This window comes from Aedes aegypti, chromosome 2 (genome assembly GCF_002204515.2).
Source record: "Aedes aegypti strain LVP_AGWG chromosome 2, AaegL5.0 Primary Assembly, whole genome shotgun sequence".
In the NCBI taxonomy this organism is placed as follows: domain Eukaryota; kingdom Metazoa; phylum Arthropoda; class Insecta; order Diptera; family Culicidae; genus Aedes; species Aedes aegypti.
The window spans coordinates 379,173,090-379,200,602 of NC_035108.1; the positions used below are offsets into that span (position 1 = coordinate 379,173,090).

Here is a 27,513-nt window from a genome sequence, read left to right on the forward strand (position 1 = left end):
CTGATTGGACGATAGCTAGAAGCTTCTGCAGGATTTTTGTCTGGTTTTAAAATTGGAACAACCTTAGCATTTTTCCATTTGTCAGGAAAATATGCTAACTGAAAACATTTGTTGAATATATCAACTAAGAATGATAAGCTCCTTAATGGAAGTTTCTTGATGAGGATGTAGAAAATTCCATCATCGCCAGGAGCTTCACATTTTTGTTTTTTTTTTTAATAATAGTTCTCACTTCTTCCAAATCAGTCTCACAGGCATTTTCGAAAACGTTCTCTTGATTGAGAATATTTTCGAAGTCCTGAGTAACTTGATTTTCAATTGGACTAGTAAGTCCTAAATTAAAATTGTGCGCGCTTTCAAACTGCATAGCAAGTTTTTGAGCTTTTTCGCAATTAGTTAGTAGTAATTTGTTTTCCTCTTTCAATGCCGGTATTGGCTTCTGAGGTTTTTTCAAAATTTTAGATAATTTCCTGCAGGGCTTAGATCCAGGGTCCAATTGAGAAATCTTATTTTCAAAATTTTTAGTTTCTTAATTGTGCAAAACGTTACTTGATTTCTTTCTGCAAATCCTGCCATATAATTTTCATAGCAGGATCGCGAGGGCATTGAAATTGCCTTCTCCTCACGTTTTTAAGACGGATCAAGAGTTTAAGATCATCGTCTATAATCACGGATTCAAATTTTACTTCACATTTTGGAATTGCAATGCTTCTGGCTTCAACAATGGAATTTGTTAAAGTTTCAAGAGCATTGTCAATATCAAGCTTTGTTTGTTAAGGAATATTAACATTAAGATTAGAGTCAATAAATGTTTCATATATGTTCCAGTCGGCTCAAAAAAAATTGAAAGTGGAGCTGATAGGATTGAGAATCGCTTCTTGGGATATTTGAAATGTAATAGGGACATGATCAGAATCAGAATCAGCATGAGTAATCGTTGGCTACAAAGATAGCTAGAGTCGGTTAAGACCAAATCAATCGTAGATGGATTAAGTACCCGTCGTTCAAACACTCCAAGTGCTTGCGGGTATCCTTCCAGCATGATCCATGCTTTCCATAGAGGACTACCGGTTTTATTTGCGTTTTGTACATGGTACATTTGCTGCGGAGGCGAATCTTTTTCAATCGCAGCTTCTTCTGGAGCCCATAGTAAGCGCGATTTCCACAGATGATGCGTCTCCGTATTTCATAACTTACGTTGTTATCAGCCGTTAACAAGGATCCGAGGTAGAGGTATCGTAACACTGATTCCTAGGCGGGTTCTATCGCGCTCGGGTCCTATCAGCATGTACTTTGTTTTTGATACATTCACCACCAAACCAGCTTTTGTCGCTTTACGTTTTAGGAGGGTGTACAGATCTGCCACCGTTCCAAATGTTCTGCCGACAATATCGAAATCATCCGTAAAGCAAATAAATTGGCCGGATCTTGTGAAAATAGTAGCTTGATTATTGAACCCGGCTCTCCACATGACATCTTCTGGCGCGATGTTGAACAGCAGGCACGAAAGTCGATCATCCTATTGAAGTCCCCGGCGGGATTCGAACGAACTGGAATTTTCGTCCGAAATCTTCACGCTATTCTGTACACCGTCTATCGTTGCTCTTATTAGTCTTGTGAGCTGCGGAGAGTGGAAAAAGCCACAAATGTTATGTTAATGTTAAAAACTATAACATCAATATGGCTCTAGGGGGACCCTTTCAATCCACTTTAATTTTAGTTGTACAGCAATTCGTAGTCGATTATTTGGAGAAGAACCCATCAGGAGTTCGTCAAACATTAAATGAAAATCTGTTTTTCTGTGATATAATTGTCTTAAATGTCAAACTAAATTGAGGAGAATCAAGAGTAGCTATTAGATTTTGTACCATCACAGAAATTTGAATAATTGCAATTAGAATATAGCTTCTTTGACAGTCTATACATGTAGGCTCAGCATTGATCAACTTCTTCCCGCTGATCAACTAAACCCCGAACTACGGTACAATGATACTCTATGCCCAATTTCCAATGCGAAAAGATCCTGGACCAATCGTAAATCGAACCCAGACACCTTCAACATGGCTTTGCTTAGTAGCCGCGGACGCTAACCACTCGACTAAGGAATCAGTCTATTGTAAACATGAATCATTTATTTCTACACTAGTGATAAAGCATCAAAAACGGATATTGCGCGCAGTGATCCGCAATCATACCTAGATTTTAATTTACAATTTAATAACAAACCACGTACTCGGTTTCAACGTACTATAAATTTCAATGGCGACATGCTACATGCTGTTTAGTTAAAGTTCGAAACTCAGCCAACAAAATGAAAGCTGTGTACTTTTTGTGTCAAATTGTTTTTGTTGGTGTAATAATGAAGGTAAGTTGTATAAATGGAGTATCTATGCGTAGTCCTATAGCATAATACATCTATTTTTAAGGAGGTCTCAACAGAAGAATGCATCAAATGGCAAGACCATGTGAGTAATATCATAAAGTTTTGTACAAAAAAAAAAAGAATTTTAAGATGTATAATTCTATTTTCAACAGAGGAAAGAACTCGAAAATTGCTGTAAATATTATCCACCATACCCACAGGAGGGCTTGAACCGCTGTTCAAAGCCAGCACTAGAACAATCCGGAAGGGACGAAGCGGAATACTTACGGGTACCAGCATAATGTGACATAATATTTCCTAGAATAATCTAAGACGCTATGGTTTCAGTGCCTTTTTGAATGTTACTTCGATCGGCTCGGGATCGTTGTCGACCAGACGCTCGATTTGGACAAAGTTGCCGAACACCTGCAGTCAATGAGTGAGAATTCTCGGGACATCGTTCTCAATGCGTACAAGAAATGTGCCGCGGAAACTACCGGATCACTGCGCGTATGCCATTCGTATGCCCAAGAGCTGGAAGCTTGTGCTCTGCTGGAAATTGACCGTCATTGCCCGGATGAATTCTATGAGCCTAGTAAGCAGGATATTTTAAACAATGTGTGATTGATTTTAATACATTTTTTTTGCATTTTAGATGAGATTTGTGACAAACGTAGAGCTGGCGTCGAATTTTGTGAATAATGAAATAAAAACTATTTTGCCTGTTGTACTATTGGTTGAATAAATACAAAAAAAAATAAGTTTGATAAACTAAAGTAAGTCCCTCCTGAAGCAGAGCAGTATAAATCCAAGTGTTTATTGAATTGACTTTGTGGTAACGATGTCCTTGACTTTGAGACATTTGCTTTATCCGCTGAGGTTATGCCTGCATATCCAGAAATTGTGACGAAATTAACATTCTAAATAGAAATCCGTAATTTTTACTAGGTTTTTTTTTAACCGACTGGTTTTACTCAAACTTATTTAGGTATGCAAAGATTTTCTAGCCGGATCGTTCAGCAGATCGAAAAGTCATCTTATAAGCCTTACAAGCCGACTCAAACGACACTGGTCTATAGACTTTAGTTGTACACGTCTGTTATAACTTCTTATACACTGTTTCCAGAGTCTTACCAGATCGGAATTCTACCATGAGGTCCCTCTTGTAGTCTTCACAGACCACACAGGGTAAGCTTTTTTTCCAAATCTTCCATAATGTAGGATATTTTAGTATCAAAGGCGACTTCCAGGTTACCTGAAGTTGAATGGACAAAGAGTTTCGTCGTGTTATATTCAATATCAAGTTTCCGGTTTGTTGACCGGAGGTTTCCGCACCCCTGATTTCGATGATAGAAAACTATGTTCTATCATTATCTGCCATCATGCATTTCTTTTTACTCAATCGTGCACCACTTTTAAATAATATAAAAAAGGTGAGTCTGCAAGCTGTATTCCCGGTTCTTATCAAGAATTCGATTTGTGTAACGATGAGAGATTCTCTCCTCTCTAGCTCTCTTTTGCAATCGGGTTTCGTTCTACTCCGTCGTAAGCGTTATTATTCGTCGTATCAAACTTAAAATGTTCCACTACGGCGAATATTCCAACTTACCTGCATCATAGATTCATTTTCCAAGTGCAATTTTTGTGAAAGTTTTTATGGTTTGTACACTTGTACAACAAAAATGCATTAAAACTGCTGAATTTTGTTAAATAACTTCAGTTTAATTATCCACTTTGCACTTTTTCATCAAAATCGCATGGACGAACACGATTTGAGAGAAATGCTTAACGATCGACACCAGTCACACCACTTTATGATACAAGTTTCTTAACACCCCCCCCCCCCTGTGTGAATTACTTATTTTCTCTATGGAAAACCTTCGTACTTCTTCAGTGAAGGATTCCATTCCAATCACACGCCGTAAAAGTTCTATAATTCTCGAAATTTTATGACATTTCCTCAACGACCGCGTAAAATTGAAAATGTAAACAAAGTTCAATCCGTCGTACCGAGAAAAAAAGCTTGTGCGCATCAATGTGTGTGCGATGCTCGACATAAGAATACGGTTCCTTAGATTGTGTTGTTTTCGCTGCACTGTGCGCAAATACCATAATTGTTCGGTCAAAAGGAATTGTGTTCATAATTTTGGGCTGAATTTTGATAACGAACACTGAATTTTCAAGGGAATCAGTATATTCCATCATGCTGAAGGAATGGAGGGTGATGCCCGTAGATCTATATATACTAGTAAAAATATTTTATAATAGCGTTGATATGTTGTGTTTTGACCACTTACTATATCACAGTGAGCCGTAAGTTGTGAGACAAATCTGGAAACTGATTGGCACAGAAATGAAAAAGATACGACGAATTGAGAATACGACAAGATGAAATTTTATTGCATTGTTTCCAAAAAGAGATCAAGATTTATGAAAATCTTATTGTACAATGCTATAACCGTTTTGAGAAAGAATTGTTTGGCATCGGTTTGTATCAGCACCATTCACTGCAACACTGGGAAAATTGCAGTTCTCACTGATCAATGCTTAATACGATGGATACTAGCACATCACCCTACTTAAGCTTTGGGATATTTTTCCCTATGGATGGAAAGACAATGTCCTTGGCTAGCGTTTCATACAAACACACAATAGAAGAGGTTAATGTGACTCAGTTACTGATTTAATTTCCGCAAATCAACGCGATTTTTTTCAGCGACAACGACAAAAAATCGCCGCGACTTCATTGTTGAGTCGCTGATCGATATTAAAATCGTAAATGAGCCTTTATTCAAAACTTTGTCGATTAGATAACAAATGGCATAATAAAAGTTTGATTAAATAAAGGCTTGTTTTCAAGATTAATTGTGTTATTAAGCAATTACAGAAGGGTGCTAAACCAATCTACAATAAAAAAAAATAACTTTGATTCAAAACGTCGAGTAAAAAAAGTGAGAGAAATGTACAAAAAATATTATCCTTGACAGTGTGAGAACAAAAATTCAAAAAATAAAATTAAAACGAAACATTGCTAAGCAAAAAGTGAAACATTTTTAAGAAATATGGTGTAGCATAGTAGAAACTAAATCATCATTGTTCGAAAAATATTTGTTCGAAGTTGGGAACGCCTCGTGGCAATATCGTTAAACATTACTACTTTCTATAACTTATTTTGGAGGTTGGTTTGTAGATTATAGCTTGAAGATGTCCGTTCAAAACGATTTTCCCGGTGATCTTCTCAAATTCCCGATTTTCTCGTCTTTTTCCCAATGGATTCAAATTCCCGTATTTTTCCCGGTTCGGTGGCCTCCTGCTTTAAATAAACAAAGAGAGCCTCTCGATTTTAAATAGGTTCTTTGAAAAGCTACGCGAGATACGATTCGTCGATGATCGGCTCTCAAGAAAACAAACTTGGTAGGTAGTCACCGACGAAACGACTACATGAACAGTACATGACATACTTGACCTGATTTCAGACATAGAATTGAGCAGCGTAATTCCTCGATAATTTACGCATACCAGTCTGATTTCCTTCTTAATCTCAGAACAAATGAGGACCTTCAGCTAGCAAGAGGCAGTTGTAGTTATATTCATATATTTAACAGAGTATAGTGCAGTGTCTTGTACAGCTGATCCAGGAGCGTGTTAGATTTAAGGTCTTGAGCATAATTCACAACATTTTGACATTCACTTAATGTAAAATTTGAAACAATATTACAAATAACTGAATTTCAAACACAATGTACAGTATTGTACCCCTCGATACATTATTTTGATTTTAGCAGCAAATTCAAGAGGAAAGTTTTGGCAATTATCTGTCTTTAACCTGAATGGCACGACTACGAATTCCATTTCCCCGAATATTCCATACATGGCATTCGAGGTGCCATGAAGCCGAATTAGTTGCCGAATTAGTACTCATAAGGTCCTGTGCAACACTTGGACCAACTTTTTTTTACGTGGCGGTCCATTTATTCTTCATATCTTCCTCCGATTTCATTTCTTTAGCATGCTTTTGACCTCCTTAGCCTTGTACCATTCCAAAACCTCTTTCGAGTAATGGCGCGAGGCTGAATCCGGCCAGAAAATCGTAGGACCATCGCGTGACCTCAAAAAAGGAAGAAGACGATTTTGGAGGCATTCCTTTAGATACACCTGCCCATTGCTGTCGGAAGTCTGCTTTTACATACGTCTCATCATCCATAACGAGGCAATGTGGTTTCGTCTGCATCTAGGTGTAGAGCTTCTGTGCACGTGTTTTACCTTCCGTATTCTCTCTCTCATCGCGATTAGGCACCTTTTACACTTTGTATGTTTTTTCGTTCGTTTCTTGCACGAAAGTGTTGGATAGATTCAGTTTCTTTGCTACATATCGATCCAAACTATTGAGATTCCTCTTGTAAGCTTGAACTACCACTTTGTGATCCATAGCACTAAACAGATATCCATTTTTGCCACTTTTTTCTTTCTGATGGATGGTCTAACGTTCGGGGTACTGATTTACATCACGAGAGACCGTAGAATAAGCAAACACACCCAAAATTTCAATAGGAAATACCCGAAGGATAAAAAAATACAGCCAGTTAAAAGTGGTGCTATTTGATTCCGTACACCCTTTTATTGGGTTGTACCTACCAAAAACGAATGCACGAGACATGACACACGAGTTTCCCATGTCATGTTTGCTGAAAGTGGTGAAAACTGGGACCAAGGGGTTACCTGGATAGAAGACCCCCTTATGGAAGTAAGGGTTTCGGACAAACGCTAATTGAATTGTTGCATTAGGCTTGTCAAAGCTTTCGTATAGCATACAAGAGTCATTGGTTCAAATCCCACCTGAGCAGCTGATGTTAAAACGGCATTATGACACTAAATTGGTTTATTTGAAAGCTTTAGATTAATTTACATCCATTTTTAACTTGGTTGCAAAGCTCACCTGAAAATAAAATACATCCATTAATATTCAGCAAACGAAAATCATAACATAATATGATTTATACTGTCGACTATATATTCCTCCGGACATTGCTCGATCTTTTTCGTTTGTAAACATTTTTCAAGCAAGGCTGCATATGAGCTACACATCATAACTGGAAAGTTTTTCTTGATAATACCTGAAGGTCGTAGACACAAAAGTCAATTTGGTCAAATTGAGATGTAAGATTGTGAAAAATAATAGAATCGTTCTGGTGGGCATCGATCCCACGACTCCCAATACGCTAGACTGGGCGCGTTAACCAACTACGCCACAGAACACCTCCTTCGGCTCTCTGAGATGCCCAATTCGACTCTCCTAAGCGTGCCTACGAACAACAGTGAGAGATTTTTTAAAGAGTCGAATTGGGCATCTCAGAGAGCCGAAGGAGGTGTAGGGTTGTGAAGGAGAAAATGGGGTCGTGACGGACTTTGGTTTCAGGTTGGCCGATTGCGCTGCAGAATCTTTACCCGTTCTGTGGCGTAGTTGGTTAACGCGCCCAGTCTAGCGTATTGGGAGTCGTGGGATCGAAGCCCACCAGAACGATTCTATTATTTTTCACAATCTTACATCTCAAGTTGTCCAAGTTGACTTTTGTGTCTACGACCTTCAGGTATTTTCAAAACACCGTCGGCTGGTTAAGCCATAATAGACATGATATCCTATGACATGATATATATTGAGTAAGTTTTTCTTCTTTTTATTGAGCCCATCATCACAGGATAGGAAGGCAGTCTCGTAAAACTCTCGTGCACGGTCCTCTATATTCTCCAGATGTTGCTTTACTCGATCCATGTTGAGCTATAATCATGGATGATTTCCAACTCCTTATAATAACACTCAAATCTACACTGAAATATAAGACTTTTTAGGATAATGGAAATTTGATTCAATATTTGATGGTTTGAAAACAGAATACGTTAGATTTGATGAATACAGAAGCAGCTTGAGATTGAGATCGAGCCTTCCTATCACATTTGCGCAAACCGGATGTTGGGAATGGTGGCGGCATGTTACAGCAATCAAGTATTTTTTTCTTGAGTGTCTTATCAATGCAATTGGCGCACTTGGTAGGGATAATGCACTGAAAATATATCGCAGCTACTAGTAATACGCTCGGAAGGAACATATTGTTGGGTTACAATGTTTTACTGCTCTTGTCGCAACTCGTATTTCATGGTTTTGGATACCCGTGGAGGAACAAATTACTCCCCAATCACTTATGCATACCATTTTTTGGTATCATACCAAAATTAGGTATTGTTTAGTTGTCGATACCGATAATTTGGTATTATAATGGTATTGAAAAAAATCTTTAAAACAATTAAAAATACTTCATTGAGGTATTATACAGCTATTGAGGTCTGCTGGGGGTATTGAAATACAATTGAAAAATTTCATTTTTATATGAAAATCCATCAAGTATTATTGAGGTATTACAATACCTGATCCAGTTATCAGATTGGTGTTCGTAGAAAATGCTTGAGATATAATTTGAGGTATTTTACCTCTTATGCAGGGCTCATTCAAACCTCATTCAGGTTGTAAGTATTGGAAATTATCTGGTATGGAATACCTTAGTTTGGTATTCAGAAGTTATTTTCTTCTGCTCGGGTATAATCACTGGTGTTCCTTATCACATAATTATAGTGATTGTACCAGTTTTTGATTATTGCTGGGATTATAACAAGTAGAAGTTGATGAGTGGTCGAATATGCAGAATGATAAGCTGCTCTCTGGAAGTTTTCTTGATGAGGACGTAAAAAAATCCATCATAGCCAGTGTCTTTAATTTTTTTAATTATTGTTCTCACTTCTTTTAAATCAGTCCACCAGGAATTTTTGAAAACACTCTTTTGATCGAGAATGCTTTCAAAATCCTAAACAACTTGATTTTTAATTGGACTAGTGAGCTTTAAATTAATATTTCGCAATTAGTTATTGATAATCTGCTTTACTATTTCAATGCCAGAATTGGCTCCTGAGGTTTTTTTTTACAAAATTTTAAGATAATTTACAAAAGGGAAAGGGGTTTGTTACGGTTTCGACAGCATTGTTAATACCAAGTTATGTTAGCAAAGAAAGGTTAACATCAAGATTACTAGGCGATACATATGTTTCATATGTATTCCAGTCGGCTCGTAAATCATTAAATGTGGAGCTGATAGGATTGGAAATCGCTTCATTGGATTTTTGAAATACAACAGGGACATGATCAGAATCAAAAGTAGCGTGAGTAATCAGTTGGCCACAAAAATGAGTAGAGTCTAGGGTAGGTTTATAGAAGAGTGGGACTATCTGAGTATTCAATTGAGAAAAATCCCGAAAAGCACTCATCAAATAAAATTCTGCCGTTGGAATTATTTTGCGAATTATGTTATGAGCGATTAATAATTGAATTATTTATTAATTAATTGAATTGTTAATTATGAGCGATGTTTAGCATTCAAAACACAAATGACATTTTTTTTTCTTATTGCAAATAAATTTCCGCAATTCAGTTTGAAGCAAATTAACTTGCTGCTCAGCGCATTGAAAAGGTAAATAGGCAGCTATGGAAGTTTATTTACCAAGCTGTGTTTCATCAGAAACAACCAAAGCTTCAAATGCATCGGTTTCAAATGACGGACAATTTTAGTGTTATATATGCTTATAGCAATTTCACTTCATGCTCTCTCTAGTAAATCATTTCGATGAACAAGAAAGTTTGAATCAATTTTGAGTTTGGATCCAGGTTTCAAAGAAGTTTTAGCAAAAACTGCTATAAGTATGTTATTAGCTATTACAAAATTAAACAGCTCATCCTCTTTACTCGTTAGCAGAAAATAAGCTTGTGAATGAGCATAATTTAAATTTACCTGATGGGTATGACTATTAAGCAAGCTTTCGTTAACTGAAAAATGAGGATTGCTGGAGATTCTGCATGGGGGATTCCGGCTACGAAAAACATTACCGTTTATCTGCCTGATACCGGCCTTTATAGTTCTTTTGCGCGCAGGGCAATCTTAAAAGTTAGACATATGGTTGCCCTTGCATTTTAAGCATACGATATCTTCGTTCACAGGGCAGACTTCCCTAGCGTGTGAAGCGTCTGCATTAAAAACTTGCGAAAAAATAAGAAAATTCAAAATTATTTGTTGCGAAAATTATTAATGCTGCTTGTAGAGGGATTGAAATGTTCGATAAAAAATTCGTTCTTCCTGCTGCTCAGAATTGTTATTATTTCAGAAGAGATTTTCATTTGTTATTTCGTCTGAAAACAGCACAATATGTTTAGTGAATCCGCTGAATATATACGACTCGTTTCACTGCCGGCAAAATTTGTATCCTTTTTTCACTTTGATGCAAAGTTCGCCTGAAAAAAATGTCTATTATTTTTCTTCAACTAACAGTGTCTCAAACTACATACTCTCTTTGGAATATTCCATTGGGCATTGCGGTTTCTTTTTCTTTTCTACGCATTGCTCGAGTAAGGCTGCATGTGAACTGCATATTGCTACTGCGAAGTTGTTATTTCTCGTCATGAGCTCATCATCACAGGTTTGAAAGACAGTTTCGTAAAATTCTCGTGCAGGGTCCTCTACTTTCTCCAGATATTCTTTCACTTTATCCATGTAAAGCGTATCATCACTCATAATTCCTAATTCTGTATAATAGCATTCCATCCGGCACTAAAATGGCAAAAAATATAATTATTGGACATGTGTATATCATGTTCCCGGTTGACGAGCCAGCTTACAAGATGTATGACGTAGTTAGCAGCAGAATGAGTTCGTCGAGCTTTCCTGAAGCATTCACGTGAACTGTCTATTGGGAAGGGTGGCGGCATGCTGCAGCAATCACTCAATCTGTCGGTAGCTATTTCTTGTATGCATTCCTCACACATGGTTTGGGTAATTTTCGAAAAATATATTACAGCCATTAGCAGAATGCTCGAGAAAATCATATTGTCTCCATGAAGTTTTTAGTACTCTTACTTCGTCGCACTTTTGCATGACTTGAAAGCTATCACTGATGTTTTATACAAATGGTTCATTTCCTTTCAACGTGATCCGGTGTTAATTACTATGATGACAGAAATATGAATACATCAATCTGCGATAAGTGAAGTACACATTACAGTGTTTTTTTTTCTAATTGATTCAGCATTCTAATTGAATAGCAGAGATACAACTTTTTGTTGCATAGAGTACTTTTATTGTTAGTTTGGCAATGCTTATATCAATATTTTAAATTTGATTATTAATTTGATCCTAGAACCAATTTATCATAAACAGTAGAACAACAAATACTAAAAAGGTTTCCCTACATTGTGATTTTTAATTGAACGTTGAATGAGTGGTCGATGAAAATTTCATCAGTGTTTCGTCTGTTTGTCTGTTATTTAGGGTTTCTTAATCCATCGTTTTCAAAAAAAATCATAACTAGTCGTTTTTGAGGTATCAAATAAGTCGATTTCAGCTAACTTGCATGCAAATTTACCCACTGGAAAAAAAAAAACTGGAATTCTCACGGAATTTCGGTAACATACAGGGAAATTCCTTCGAAGCAGTGATTCATGGTAGAATATGTTCATGACAAAGGCTTTTCAGGTCTTTCCCCACAAAATTTCTGTTTTTGTTCAGTGAGGATCTTCAGGCATGAAATTTTATCGTTTTCCCAATACGTGATTGAATTTTATGAATATCTCTTAATTTGGGTAATAATGGGTTAGTAATGGGTGCACATTGCTTCATGCACGATTTATTTTTAATTAGAGTAAGGTGGGGCAAAAGTTCGACCTTAGTGGTATAATCAAAGTTTTCAGGAAAACAAAAGCAGTTATAACAAAACAAATACCATACAGTGAATCTCCAACATATTGGCTATAATTTTGCTGAACAAACTTGTGTCAAAATATTTACCCATTTTTAGTTATAACAGTTTCAAAATCGATTGTCTTATTCGAACTTTTGCCCCACCGGTGGGGCAAGAGTTCGAATCTAGTGTGGGGCAAAAGTTCGCTGACTAAAACACAAAATATCGATCCTTTTATGACAGGCATACTTTACACCAGCCGTAAACTTAAGTTTGACGAAAAATACACATTAAATATTCATCAAAAAATTGCCCAAAACCGGGTTAATTGAAATATACTCAAAAATAGCAGTTTTTCGCAAAACTAAGCTGAAATGTAAAATGAAATGACAGTTTTCACACGATCAGACAAATTAAACTAAATTTGAAGGTAATATGTGGATTTAAGGCAATTTTCAAATTTTTCCGTGATTATATACATGGGTCGAACTTTTGCCCCGCTGATTCGAACTTTTGCCCCACTATGGACCAAAAATTGTTTTCAAGCATTTATGCAAAAACTAATACACCTCAAAGCAACCTTATGATAGGTCTAGAAACGCCCTTACATAAAATATTGAAAAAGATTTTATCTTCAATTGGTTCCATGCTACGAAAGTTTGACCAAAATTTACAATATTCACGTCGAAAAACAACAAATAGCCATAATTTTTCCAAATCTCAATCAATTTTAATGATATTTGGATTGAAATTCTCTTACTTGAATAGCATTCAAACCACCATGATATTTAGAAGATTTGTTTTGAATGGAGCTTGAAATCTTAAAAAGAAACTCTTACCCCACTCGAACTTTTGCCCCACTTTACTCTATGCGAAATTTGAAAAAAACTCGAAACCTGATTTTTTAGTCATTTTCTTTATCTGAAAAACTGACAAGGACATCACGACGAAACAAGGCCGAAAAAAGCCAACGAGTAATATTTTTCTTCACTCTTCGCGTCACCACTTCGCACTGAATCAACATAAGCTTCAAATCGTGACCGAGCGTACAATTACAGACAAAAAGAGTCTAAGCGACGAACTACTAGCCAACAAGGAGTCTTGTATTGGCAATTGGGCAAGAACATTCTCAATAAGTTGTGTTAGCACTGTTGGCAGGTGCGAAGCTTGCTTGCTGGTAGTTGGGCGTCGTTGGTTGCGCTGAGCTGAGGAACAACTCTGCTAACAACTTTTTTTTTAAAAAATCCTGCACATTTCAAGCAGTTTCTTTAGAAGATGCTGCAGGATTTTGACCAGATTTACAATTGATTCAATTATCATAACAATTTCATTAGCAATTTAACTAGAAACTGTTCTCAAATTTTTAAAGGGTCTAGAAGTTCTTCTAGTAATCTTTATTTATTGAGGTTGATTTAAGAACTTACACAAGTTTCATCAGAGTTTACTCTAAAATAGCTTTAGAAACACTTCACGAATTTTTTGATCATTTTTTAAAATTTTTGAAAAATGTCTAGCCTAATTTCTGGAAAAATACTTGGACAAATCTTAAAAAAAATCCTTGAGAAATCTTAAAGAATTACTGTAAAAAATTTCAAAGAAATCTTTGATCAATTCTTGGAGATATCTATATAGAAATTCCTAGTCAAAATCTTCAAGAAATTTTGAGGGATAAGGAATCTCTAAAGCCATAATTGCATTTTTTAAGAAGTTCTTAATGGAAGCCTTGGAGGGTGTCCTAAGGAAACCGATGGAAGAATCCTGGAGGAGTTACGGTTTTCTTGAAAAATATCTGAAAGAATCTTTAAATGAATTCCTGGTGATCTCAGAGTTAGTTTCTGTGACAAATATAAGTCATAAACTTAGTTGTACTCTCAATATATCAAAAACCAAATTCTTAGAAGATTCCCTTAGGAAAATTATCGAAACAATCACCGAATGAACTCCTGAAGAAATGCTAGAGATGAGCCAGCCGCGGGCTGCAAATCTCTCAAATAAAGAATCCTAATCTGATGTAATCTGAATCTTTGGGCCTGAAATACACAGTTCGAACGAAACGTGTAAATTTCTGAGACATATAATGCACATAATTGGAGCGTGGAAAATCATGGATATTTACATGATATGTCATGTAAACTTCAATTATATGTCATGTAACACATCAGGATTCTGTGTGGTTACATGACATATAACACATTTTTACATGATTTCATACTTAAATTTACATGACGTCATGTTTACATCGCATAAATGAAGTCTACATGACGTGTAATCTTCATTATTTTTAACTGTGTACCTGTAATAATTTCTGATGCAATTCCTTGAGAAAATCTTTGAAAAGTGCGTACAGTAATAAGAGCAGAATTGTTTGTCGAAATGTCACGAGAAATTAAAAAAAATAAAACATTCTCTGAGAAATTTGTGGTTAGACTTCATGAGGAATCCAATTCTTATCTCCTGATTCCTTTTAGTTTAGTTTAGTTTTTTTTCAATTCCTGTCCTGACTCGTCTCATGCGCTACTCGGCGCTGCGGCTCGCCCCTCGTTGAAAAATTTTGTCATAACTTCAATTATTGCGCTGGATTTTAAACAGTATATGTGACGGAGCGAATGAAGCGCACCAAAAAAAGGTCTCACAATGTAGGGTAACGGTCGTATTTTGGACCCCCTAAGGAAGTGATTTTAGTTTTTTGTACCAACGAATTAATTGCACAACGCAACCAAGTCAAGAACATGCCAAAATGTAGAGAAAAACTTCCCCTACGAGATAAAAATGCCCCTATGATCATGTAGGATCTAAAAAATGTCACAAATAATTGAATTGTGAAACACTATTTTCCATTATTTTGGACACACCAACACATTTTGGACCCTCAAAGTAAATATTTTGGACCATCGGCATTTTTTATCGTTTGGCGACAAAGTCCACGACACTGGTTGTATAATATGCTTGCCATTAGTCTAATCAATCGATTGACAATGGAAAACCGAAGAAATTCTACGCTTTTAGTGCAGAAATTTGAAAAACGTTTTTGTTTACATTTGAAAAAATTCTGACGGCTTCAACTTCTGTGTGTAACGTGTTGTAACGGTTGCATGGATGAACCGATTAAATTCAATTAATTTCAGATAAAATAAACACATTTTGTATACAGATAGTAAAATAAAAATTTTACCGATTCGTGCTCTATACCACCAACAGTTGATGATCCATACGTACAGTGTATTAAATCGACAAGATTTACTCACTAACATGCGTTTTTCAAGAAGAACACACAGCCATGTAACCCGGCAAGCCAATCACCTACCGATTCCAAGAGTGCGGACTAACTACGGAAAACGAAGTTTTGGTTACCTAGGACCTGTTTTGTTCAACAGACTACCACAGACGCTAAAAAATTATACACCGTCACCAAAATTTAAAAAAGAATTAAAAATGTACTTAAAATCTAATGTAACTTAATACTTAAGATAAAGCCATCAATGTTTCACATCAGTGTAAAATAATCCCCCTTCAAAGAGCTTAAAGCTCACAGGAGGCTCCAATTCACTGTAATTAACCAGTCGAATGCTTGTTATATCAATTATGTGTAAAATTTTAATTGTAATAAAAAAAATATTATTTCTAAAAAAAAGTCTACAGCACGTGCACAGTAACTCTAGTCACAATTAGCCCTGTAATTTAGAACATTTGAATGTTTTCGAATAAAATTCAATCAATTCATCATATGACAAAAATTCAAAATTTGATTGTTATACAGGCTGGACTCGATTACACAAGGGTTCGATTAACCGCGGTCTCGAGCTTATTCAAATAAGTAGCAAATTAGTTTTGTAATATTAACACGATTCTATGAGTGGTTATACATGTTTTAAATAACTTGGCTTTTTTACAGGTCATATGATTACTATTACAGTAATGAACCGATTTTATCTACACCCGATTTAAGCATCCTTTTTTGCCCGATTTTGTCATCCTAAAATTTATATTTATTTTAATCAGAGCAAACACGGCTATACTGGCAATATTGGGTACATAAAGTCAATTATGACCTTGGCCACGTCTATACAATCATCTAGAGACCGAAATTTTTAAATTTGAATTTTTTAATGATTAATTTACCTTGGATAACGGTACATAGAAAATGAAAGTAAAAGAAAATGTTTATATTAACAACATCATAAAACTAAGGCCTTAAGTTTAAATAAAACTTGAAGATTGTCGAATTTTTTTTCCCGGTTTTGTCAACCCTAAATGCTGGGGATGACAAAATCGGGACATTACTGCATATGAATACAATTTAGAAAATCGCGGTGAACGTTATTTTTATCGCAAAATATTGTCACAAACATAAGGCATTTTTATTTTTTTCGTCCATTGAGCTGCCTTCAGCATCCAAACGGACCATGAAAAGTTAGGCAGCTTGGCCACCTTAAGGAAAAGTCGATAAAAGTACTGAAAATATTTTATTTTTCATATTATATTTTTTTCTTCTGATTTTCGCATGATATCCAATAATTTTAGGATCAATACACTAGGTCCGTATGATTTCCGTTGTCTTAGGAGGTTCAAAAATGATTCAAAATTTGCCATTTTTTGAGTCGTTTTTTTAACCGATGGAGTGAAATGAGCACCCTATTTTTGGTTGTAAATTTATCTCTTATAATCTAAACATTTAATTATTATTTTCACTACACTTCATTGGTAGTTATAAACTTGCCGAGCAAAAATAATAAATTTTTAAGATCAATAAAACAGTCAAACACCATCATTCTAAAATGATTAAATTTTAAAGAGCCAGTCAAGGCAATATGAGCAGTTTTTTCGAACTTCATGTATTCCTTTTTCTTTGAGTTCAAAACACTGACTTTTAGCATGCCTATTGCTTTATTTCCTTGTCAGCTTTGGGGTTGCATGTTATTTCAGATGAGATGTCAAGAATTTATGCAGTTTTCAAGGGGTGCTCATTCCATCTCATTGGCCAAACCACCCCGACTACCACTACTATTTGAAAAGTGAATACTGAATAGTGCATGATCTGTTTTCACACGAGTACCTATGCAGTTATCAATTAACTTTAAAGATGAAGCATACTCTAGAGTTGCGTTCAGTTTACAATGATGATCAGAGCTCTTACAAATGATATAAAATTGATGAAGTCTCCTTATCAAATACAATTCACTTGAATAAAATGAAAGCTTCTATATTGTTCCACCTCGAAATAGCTCCAACATGAATTTAAAAAATATCTGGAAGCTCAAAATACTATTGAATTAAAATCAATCTGTCATTTATTTTTTATTCATCTGAAATTAGAGTATTTCTTGAACCTGGAATTATTTTCTAAAACGTGAGAAAAAACTGAAAATATCAGGGAATTTCAATTCTGTAAACGAGTAGACACCCTGATTTTGTATGGAGACTGCAAGTTTTTTAAAAAATAATTCTGATATAAATTATATCGCGCATTTTGAACCAATCTCAAGGTGAAGATGAATCGAAGCCAACCTCAAATTTTCAAGAGCACGAATCTGGAGAACCGAACACCCGTTTGAGCTGAAAACTTAATCGATTGTTCACCACTAGCTCGTGACCAATCGATTAAATTTTCAGCTTAAACGGATGTCCGGTTCTCCAGATTCGTGCTCTTAAAAATTTGAGGTTTGGCTTCGATTCATCTCCACCTTAATAAAAATTTAATCTTTCTTACATGATGAAAGTTAAAGTATAATTTTGCATGCTTGGTGGATTAAAATTCTAAAAGCTTATCGATATCATTGTATTAGATGATAAAACATAGTTGAAATTCCATGAACACGTTAATTAAACCAGGATTTTATACAACTTTGCGACCTATTCATAACACGAAATTCCGACATGCTGTAACATTTCTGAGAGCAGCATCATTCAACAGCCCCAAATTTACGCAAAATTTGGTCCTTGGAACAAAGATGTTTTTTTGTTACTCTCTGTATATTGGACTTAATATGATAGTGTTCAAGATATTTTTTAACTATCAGAGGGAGAAATTAGTATCACTCCAACGAATTTTTGCCTCTTCCAAAATTCTGAATATAAATTTTTAATATACAGTCGACTCTCCACATCTCGATGTTTTACTTCTCGATATCTCTCCCTATGTTGGACCAACCATTCTGCATACGATTTCTCTCTCCATATCTCGATATCCTCGTTATCTCGATACCTTCATATCTCGATGTATTTCTGTTGGTTTTTTTTATCCCAATTTTATCTCTATATGTCGATATGAACATTATCAAAGAAGGATTTTTTTTAATTTCCGTACGGGTTTGGGCCGAAAGATCTCAGATTTTCATGAAACTTTTTCCACAGGCAGGGCTCATTAATATATGAATAAAAAAAAATTGAGAAATGTTCTGGGTCGCCTATTTTTCCGGAAAACTCAGTTGGAATTTTTTTGTTTTCCCCTGACACTACTTACTTTGAAAAATCATAACTCAAGAACGAACCATCGTAGAAACAAAGTTTTTTTTATGAAAATGAAAGCAAATTTTCTCAGAAATAAAAAAAAATATTAACTGGAAAAAGTTTTCCACAAAATTTTCCACCGTTGATAAAATTCGCAAAGTAAAGCCGGAAAAACTTTGCTCCAACTCGTAGAAAATTTTCAAAAAAATATTTTTGAGAAGGTAATTTCATAAGCTTTAATCGCTGAAAATTTTGAAATGGTATTTTTTTTTTTCGTTTTTGAGTTTTGGCCAATTTTGTAAAAAAAATGTGCCATTTTGAGTCTTTTATTTGAAAAATCTTAACTCAAGAAAGAAGCATCGTAGAAACAAAGTTTAGATGAAAATAACGTTGATGAAGTTAAGTATTGTTTTTGGATTATTTCTCCTCATTGTGAAATTATCAACAAAGAGGAAAATGTAAATGATTTTATTGAAAACTTGCAAAATCTGACCGAGAAGTTTCTTGTGCATCAATTTAAAGTAGAAAAACAAAATAAATTTAAAAGATCTAAATAGGAATCACTTGTAGAAACAAAAGAAATAATGTGCCAGATGGATTTCGCGGAATATTATTCGTGCGTGATACAAGATTCCATTCAATAATGGCTTTGGCTTCGTACGACCTCAAGTAACAATACATCCATTTGTAATTTATTACAAAGACAAATCTTCGATCAAAGTCTTAAATTTTGTTGTAATTGCTGACATTAACATAACACGACATCAGTTTATGCTTTTCAAACAAAACTAATTTCAAGATTGAAAAACAAATTTCTGGAGCTTGAAAAAATCATTTACCTTTCTGATGTTTGCGGAGAGCAATACAAAAATAAATCAAATTTCAAAAATGTATTCAACCATGAAAACGATTTTAAAATTAAAGCAGAATGGCACTTTTTCCCAACCTCACATGGAAAAGGCCCTTGTGATGGTATCGGTGGCAACATTAAGCAAATGGCTAGAGATGCTAGTATTAGAAAGTCAGCAGAAATTAATAACGCCAAACAATTTTTCGACTGGGCTGTGCCGCAAATGGTCAAAGACAAGTTTAAAAAAGATTGTGAATTTATCTATGCAACTGAAAATGACTATTCAGAGGCTGAAAATTTTCTTCAGGAAAGATTTTCTAACCTTGTTCCAATTCCTGGAACAAAAAAATATCATTCATTTATACCAAAAGACGAGCGAAGCATTTTTGCTAGTGAATTCTCAGATGCACATGAAAACCAAGAAAATACAGCATGCTTTGTTCTTAATAATACAAAGAAACGAAAATCTTGTGGTGTTAGCAACCAAAGACAATCTTCCCGGTTGAAAAAATAGATAGTATTAAGATGAAAATGTAAGTTATATACTGAATAATTGAATAAATAAAATTAAAAAAATATATAATAATAATCTTATTTGTTCCATAGAAAAGAAATAATCCCTTTTCAGTGTAATGAAAAATTGAGGCAGAAACAGTTTTTTTTTCAGTTTTTCTTAGCGGTGTAATTTTTCATGAAAAATATCATCCATTCCGACTTATTTATTAAAACCAATCCCATATCTTTTTTTCAGATGTTTTCGAAAATTTGCAATTGCTTTGATAAAAAATCTTTGTTTTTCCTATGCTTCGATTGATCAAAGAAATGGCTTATATGGTCATTTTCCACAAAATTGGCCATAACTCAAAAACGAAATAAAAAGTACATTTCAAAAATTTCAGCGATTAAAGCTTATGAAATTGCCTTCTCAAAAATATATTTTTGGAAGTTTTCTACTAATTGGAACATAGTTTTTCCGGCTTTTCTTTACAAATTTTCTCAACGGTGGAAAATTTTGTGGAAAACTGTTTCCAGTTAATTTTTTTTTTATTCCTGAGAAAATTTGCTTTCATTTTGATAAAAAAACATGGTTTCTACGATGCTTCGTTCTTGAGTTATGATTTTTCAAAGAAAAGGCTCAAAATGGCACATTTGCACATTTTTTACAAAATTGGCCATAACTCAAAAACGAAAAAAAAAATACAATTTCAAAAATTTCAGCTATTAAAGCTTATGAAATTATCTTCTCAAAAAATTTTTCCACGAGTTAGAGCATAGTTTTTCCGGCTTTTCTTTACGAATTTTCTCAACGGTGAAAAATATTGCGGAAAACTTTTTCCAGTTAATGTTTTTTTTTTATTCCTGAGAAAATTTGCTTTCATTTCCATTAAAAAACTTTGTTTCTACGATGCTTCGTTCTTGAGTTATGATGTTTCAAATTCAGTAGTGTCAGAGAAAAACAAAAAAATTGCAACTGAGTTTTCCGGAAAAATAAGCGACCCTGAATTTTTCTCAATTTTTTTTTAATCATATATTGATGAGCCCTGCCTGTGGATAAAGTTTCATGAAAATCTGAGACCCTTCGGCCCACTTTGTACGGAAAAAAAAATCCCTAAAGGTTACTAGACCAGATTTAAGCAATTCAGAATAATTTGGAAACTCGAAATGAAGTATGTTTGTTTATTATTTTCCTAGTAACGGAGTGATTTTCAATCTAGTGTTCATTAAATTAATGTTCTTTGTCTCGATCAGTGCTGGTAATGGTAATAGTAGTGGGCTTGAATTTCGTGAAAATCACGTGGCTTTGCCCAGTACAGTAGTTCAAAAACGTGAATCTCATCAAGTTGCCTTTGTTGGGTGCATGAATTTTGTAAATCAGTAGTGTCATTGAAGGCTCTAAATGCGGGAAATGCAACGGGAAATAGAACATTTTTCTACAGTAATTTTGGGTTGCCCTTAGCAACGGGTGTTTTGCAATTTTCAAGGCTTTTTGCCTACAGCAGCGATGGGCGTGAGTTCACTGGCTTCGCTGACTTGATTGGCTATGTTTGGCTACTGTAGAGTGAATTTCAGATTTTTTCCCAACCCTGGTCTCGATCTGTCCCTATCTCGATGGTCCCTGCGATATCGAGTTGTAGAGAGGCGACTGTAATAACAAAGAACAGCTTAAATTCTGGTTTGACATGAAATTTAGTTTCAAAAATTCATTGTTGTAATTGTCATTTCTGTAACACATTTAGTTCTCGCAAAGTTTGTCTCCGTTTTTCACTTGGTCGCAAAGTTCACCTGAAAATGTAACACCTCCATTAATAATCATCAGTAACAATACGATATCGCACAATTAGTACTCTTGACAAAATACTCCTCCGGACACTGCTGGATCATTTTTTCCTGCACACATTTCTGAATGGCGGTTGGATATGGGCTGCACATCACAACATGAAATTTATGTTTGTCCTCATCGAGCTCGTCATCGCAAGTTTTGTAGGCAGTCTCGTAAAACTCTCGTGCACGTTCCTCTACATTCGCCAGATGTTGCTTTACTCGTTCCATGTTAAGCGTCAGACCATCGATGATTCCCAACTCCTTGAAGTAGCATTCCATCTTGCACTGAAATATAGAATTTTAAACGATCTCCTCATCCTATCTTCATATTTAAAAAAAAAAATCAAGTTTAAAATGAGTTTACATTATATGCGACGTATTTAGAAGCAGTTTGAGATTGACGAGTCTTCCTATCGCACTCGCGCAAACTGGAAGTTGGGAAAGGCTGCGGCATGTTACAGCAATCATTCATTCTTTTCTTAAGTAACTTATTGATGCACTTCGCACTCTCAGTAGGGATAATGCTTTGATAATAAATCACAGCTACCAGCAGGAGGCTCGGAAGGAACATATTTTCAGAACGTATGTTTTGCTACTCTTGACTCAACTTGTATTGCATAGCTATGGATGTTATCGTTGACATTTTATACTAATGGTTTATTTCCTTTCAACGCGTTTTGATTCGAAACTAAGATAACTTAATGACGGATATCAACATAGTCTAATTTCTGATGAATACGAAGATTTTTTATTGATTCATCTAGCAGAAGCAGTGCTTAATTCTACGACTATGTAATTAAACACTGAGGCAGAGACGTGACAATACGTATCAGAATTCATAGCCAAAACAGACCAGCCTCTAATTGTTCTCTCAAACAGCGTCGTTAGTAATGCTCAAACTCGTAATAACGTAAGCCGTGAATAACGGAGGCGCATCTTCTTTCAAAGTCGTGCAGTCCATGCATGACTTTGAAAGAAGATGCGCCTCCGTTATTAACGGCTTACGTTATTACGAACAAAAACAAAAAAGCTGTGCTCAGCTTTTGCTCGGAGGTAAACTGACCTCGATTACCCCAGAGCACGTGGTATCATCATTTCGTAGTCTAAACCTCCTTTGAATATATGAGATGTACATTTGACACATATATCGTCGTGTACATGTAGACATCAAAGCGAGAGAGGATGTTATTTTTAGACATCGGATTCGTGACCAACGCTACCTACCGATCACTTACCGGTTAGGAAATTCAATGTTTGGTCATCTCAGTGCGCATCGTACCTTCGTATTGTGTGTACACGAATTCTCTCTGCTCTTGGAAGTTTTTTTTAACTACCTAAAGCAATAAAGCAGTACTTTACAGTACTACAAAAACAGACTACAATTTTTTCTACTATTGATCCCTTTACGATCCTTGTTTGGACCCGTGCTTTCGATTTTTCGTTATTAGAATATTATTTAGTTCACTTTAATAAAAAAGATTTATATAATATTAAAGCTTTAGAGAAGCTAGACTTATGTTCGATGTCCGAACATAAGTCCATTTCGGAAACCTGGAGAAAATTATCAGAACCCCACTCAGTGCCGTCGGTGCCAAAAGTGGGGTCATGGAACAAAAATTGCCGCATGGATGCTAAATGCATGATTTGCGGAGGTACTTCTCATGCTAAGGACATCTGTCCAGTAAAGGAAGATACCGAAAAGTTCATGTGTGTGAATTGTGGGGGAAATCACAAGTCAAATTTTTAGGCTTATCCTTCGCGTAGGCGAGTCGTCGAGGCACGTTCCAGGAAGATGAACAGTAATATCCGTTACGATAACGGTCATTTCCGGAATTTCCCTGGTAGAGTATCGAATAATGCTCATTTTTCAGTTAACGATCGCTTGAATAGGAATCATACCCATCAGGTGGATTATAATCATGCTCATTCACAAACTAATGTTATTCCGTCGGGTAGCCGTTCGAATTTAATTTCGAATGTATCTACCCAAGGAAAATCCTTTGCCGATATCGTAGCAGGTAATTTGAACTCTTCCCTTTTTCACACTATGAGTACCCATTCTAATTGTTTCAAATCAAATGAAAAAAAAAACACGGCCGCCGCAGGAAACTTCTACTCCGTCTCTTCGTCTACCGAAAATTCTAACGGAAAATCATCAGATAATGTACCCACTTCAAGTGATATGTCTGCCTCTGATTTTAATTTTCTAACTGAACAATTGAATCTAATGATTGATGCAATGTTTAAAGCCACCACTATGACTGAAGCAGTCCAAGTTGGTGTAAAATTTACTAATCAAATTATTATTGGATTATGTTTTTAAAACCTGGATCCAAACTTATCGTAATGATCGACTTGATGAGGCATGTGGGGGAGTTGCAATCATCATTCATAGGCGTATAAAACATCAACTGTTTTCGTCATTTGAAACTAAAGTTTTTGAAACTTTCGGTGTTTCTGTTTAAACACAGCTTGGTTAATATACTTTCATAGCTGCATATTTGCCTTTTCAATGCTCTGGACAGCAAGTTAATTTGTTCCAAACTGACTTGCGAAAATTGACTCGCAATAAGGCAGCGTCCATTTATTACGTAACGCTAAAATTGGAAATTTTTGACCCCCTCCCCTCCGTAACGCTTTTTGTATGAAAAATTTCAATTTTTTGTATGAGCCGTAATGCTTGAGCTTACTCCCCCCTCCCCCCAGAGCGTTACGTAATTTGTGGATGACGCCTAAGTGATTTTTGTTGTCATTGGTGATTTGAATGCCAAACATCGGTCATGGAATAATTCACAAAGTAATTCAAACTTTATTTGATGAGTGCTCTTCAGGATATTTCTCAATTCAATACCCGGATAGTCCTACATGTTTTTCTTCTTCTAGAAATCCATCCACGATTGATTTGGTGTTAACCGACTCTAGTCATCTTCGTAGCCAATTAGTTACTCATACTGATTTTGATTCCAATCATGTCCCTGTTACATTTCAAATATCCCATGAAGCGATTCTCAATCCTATCAGCTCCACTTTCAATTGTTTTCGAGCCGACTGGAATATATATGAAACGTATATTGACTCTAATCTTGATGTTAATATTTCTTTACAAACAAAACTTGATATTGACAATTTGAATCTGTGATTATAGACTATGATCTTAAACTCTTGATCCGTCTTTAAAACGTGAGGAAGAGGCAATTTCAACGCACTCGCGATCCTGCTACAAAAATAATATGTCACGATTTGCAGAAAGAAATCAAAAAACGTTTTTCACAATTAAGGAACAAAAATTTTGAAAATAAATTTTCTCAATTGGACCCTGGCTCTAAGCCCTTTTGGAAATTATCTAAAATTTTGAAAAAAACCTCAGAAGCCAATACCGGTATTGAAAGATGAAATAAATTATTACTAACTACTAAACATGCTATACAGTTTGAAAGCGCGCACAATTTTTATTTAGGGCTTACTAGTCCAATTGAAAATGAAGTTACTCAGGACTTCGAACATATTCTCAATCAAGAGAATGTTTTCGAAATTTCCTGGGAGACTGATCTGGAAGAATTGTTATATGAATTATTATGAACTGTTATAAAAAATCAAAAATATGAAAGCTCCTGGCGATGATGGAATTTTCTAAATCCTCATCAAGGAATTTCTAGAAGGTAGCTTGTACCAATTTTAAAACCAGACATTGTTATTTTTTCTTATAAGCAGGTGTGATCAACTCACCTGTTAAAAATCTGAACTGCTACGGCAAATGAAATTTAATATGTTGTTAACAAAATGTTAATAAAATCTGAAATTTGTCTTACCAAATTAGGATGATAGTGGTGTCTTATAATTCAGAACACCTAGAGATAAGAAATGAACGTAATGTTTGAAATGATACTAATAAAGAAATAAAAAAAATAAAAAAGTGCTTGATCATCGTCCGACGTCAGACCGCGTCATATGCTGTTTACTAATGTATGGTCTTCAATGCATTGCATTTTGAGTAACAATTTTAATTTTCAATTGAATAAATTTTGAATCATCTTCTGTTGTTTTAACTAGCTTCGTTTCAATTCAATTCAAACAAAATTAAACAAAATGTGTTATTTGTAAAGTAAAAAGATATACCTAATTGAGTTATAATTTTGTTGTAATCCACTGTTTGAGTACGGTAACGATTCGCAAAATTTCTTAAAAATATTTTCGGAAATTTTCTTGTTGAGCACCTTTGTGGACACAGAATCGTAGAATGGCGAAACTCGTATATTTGAAGCCTGAGGCGTTGGTAATTTAAGTCTACCAATATAAATTGTTATACAATTATGTAACCGAGACCTACAGTGTGTGCCGATAAAAAATGACTGATTTTTTTTTATTTTCAAAAAAAAATAGCTTAATAAACATACATCGCTGAAAATTTGACAGTAAACGTAAAATTTTCTGAACTTTCAAGAAAATATGAGAACAGCAATAGTTCCTTTGGTTCCGAGGCCTTCAAAACACGAAAAAACTGAAATTGAAAATCGGTCAAGCGGTTCAAAAGTTATGAATTTTAAAAAAAATAAAAATTTTGCAATGTCGCGATTTTTCTGGTCACCCTATTTTGGAAATGGTCACCCTAATCAAAAATCAAAAAAAACCGTGAATCCTTATTTCGGATATGGAACAAAATAGCAAATTTTTACGGCATTCGGTGACCCACTTGATCGGTTTTTCATGGAATGGCTGAATAGTGTAATAACTAATGGAATTCTTCTAAATCGTTCTGAAACAACCTTTTTATTAAAACATTCAGCCATGATATTCTTTTTTGCCTAATACCTCCATTCCGAACTAGTATATAACAATTCAATTTTTTTAACTGTATTTAATGACAGATCTCAACGCCAGACTTCAACTTGTCGCAAATTTCACCTGAAATGAAAACCATAATGAAGTTATTAACTGATCACAAAACTAGAAGCAACTCATCTATTCATACTTGGATTGTAGAATTCATCCGGACACTGCTGGTCCAACTTCTGGAGGACACAGGTCTCGAGATCCAGTGCATAGGAACTGCATTGAGCCCGTGTTGTTCCGGTGGTGCTCTCATCGCACTCTTTGTAGGCTGCCAGCAAAATATCCCTAGCGTTTTCGTCCAGAGATTGCAAGTGTTCCGATATCTTGTCTTCGTCGATGGAATCACCGTTTATTATCCCAATTTTGGGTAGATAACATTCCAGCAGACACTGAAATAAAAGTTCACTGAATTGTTGGAGTACTTATTCGATTTTTTAAAACTCGTACCGCGAAAAACTCGTGTTTATCCCCGCCGGATTTTCCTTGTGCTTCCTGGACACACTCTTTTACGTCATCCTTCGGATAAGGTGGTTGATACTTGCAGCAGTTCAGGATTTCGTCTTTCTACGAAATCAAATGGATACGTTTTAATAGCTTAAAAGGTGATTTTTCCTTTTGGAAATTGATACCCACGTGATCTTCAAACTTGATGCATTCTTCAGCAACTGCCACCTGCAATTTTAAATATTTGTTTTGTAATAACCACAATATTATATTTTCAATGCAGAACGTCGTTATGCTGTGGTTATTATGGTTTCGAAAAAAGGCAATCTTTTTTTATTCATTTGCTTACCTTTTCCAATACTAAACATAGCAAAGCAAGGCACAAAAAGTTTAAAACTTGCATTCTGTGATGGTGTGGAGCAATTTGTAATTATTTTCAAGACCGAATGTTTGCTACAGCTATTTATAGCTATAATACCAAACATTT

At 35.2% G+C, this 27,513-nt stretch overlaps 3 protein-coding genes and 1 long non-coding RNA gene across 4 annotated transcripts; 1 reads left to right on the forward strand and 3 right to left on the reverse strand.

Annotated features, from left to right (window-relative positions):
• The first annotated feature begins 2,250 nt into the window (after positions 1–2,250).
• On the forward strand, positions 2,251–3,123 carry LOC110675945. Its single transcript, XM_021842024.1, has 5 exons — positions 2,251–2,365; positions 2,427–2,465; positions 2,536–2,652; positions 2,711–2,957; positions 3,018–3,123. The coding sequence occupies exons 1-5, from the start codon at positions 2,312–2,314 to the stop codon at positions 3,062–3,064; spliced, it is 504 nt and encodes a 167-aa protein (XP_021697716.1). The 5' UTR covers positions 2,251–2,311; the 3' UTR covers positions 3,065–3,123.
• A 7,429-nt stretch (positions 3,124–10,552) lies between these two features.
• LOC5565308 lies at positions 10,553–11,346 on the reverse strand. Its single transcript, XR_002499940.1, has 3 exons — positions 11,076–11,346; positions 10,746–11,007; positions 10,553–10,691 (listed from the first exon to the last, which is right to left on the reverse strand). It is a non-coding gene; the product is annotated as an uncharacterized LOC5565308 (long non-coding RNA).
• A 10,252-nt stretch (positions 11,347–21,598) lies between these two features.
• LOC110675946 lies at positions 21,599–22,780 on the reverse strand. The gene is made up of 3 exons (XM_021842026.1): positions 22,758–22,780; positions 21,776–22,037; positions 21,599–21,713 (listed from the first exon to the last, which is right to left on the reverse strand). The coding sequence occupies exons 2-3, from the start codon at positions 22,029–22,031 to the stop codon at positions 21,664–21,666; spliced, it is 306 nt and encodes a 101-aa protein (XP_021697718.1). The 5' UTR covers positions 22,032–22,037; positions 22,758–22,780; the 3' UTR covers positions 21,599–21,663.
• Positions 22,781–26,490: 3,710 nt separating this feature from the next.
• On the reverse strand, positions 26,491–27,478 carry LOC5565311. Its single transcript, XM_001649598.2, has 5 exons — positions 27,376–27,478; positions 27,216–27,254; positions 27,030–27,146; positions 26,722–26,971; positions 26,491–26,654 (listed from the first exon to the last, which is right to left on the reverse strand). The coding sequence occupies exons 1-5, from the start codon at positions 27,427–27,429 to the stop codon at positions 26,608–26,610; spliced, it is 507 nt and encodes a 168-aa protein (XP_001649648.2). The 5' UTR covers positions 27,430–27,478; the 3' UTR covers positions 26,491–26,607.
• Positions 27,479–27,513: the final 35 nt, after the last annotated feature.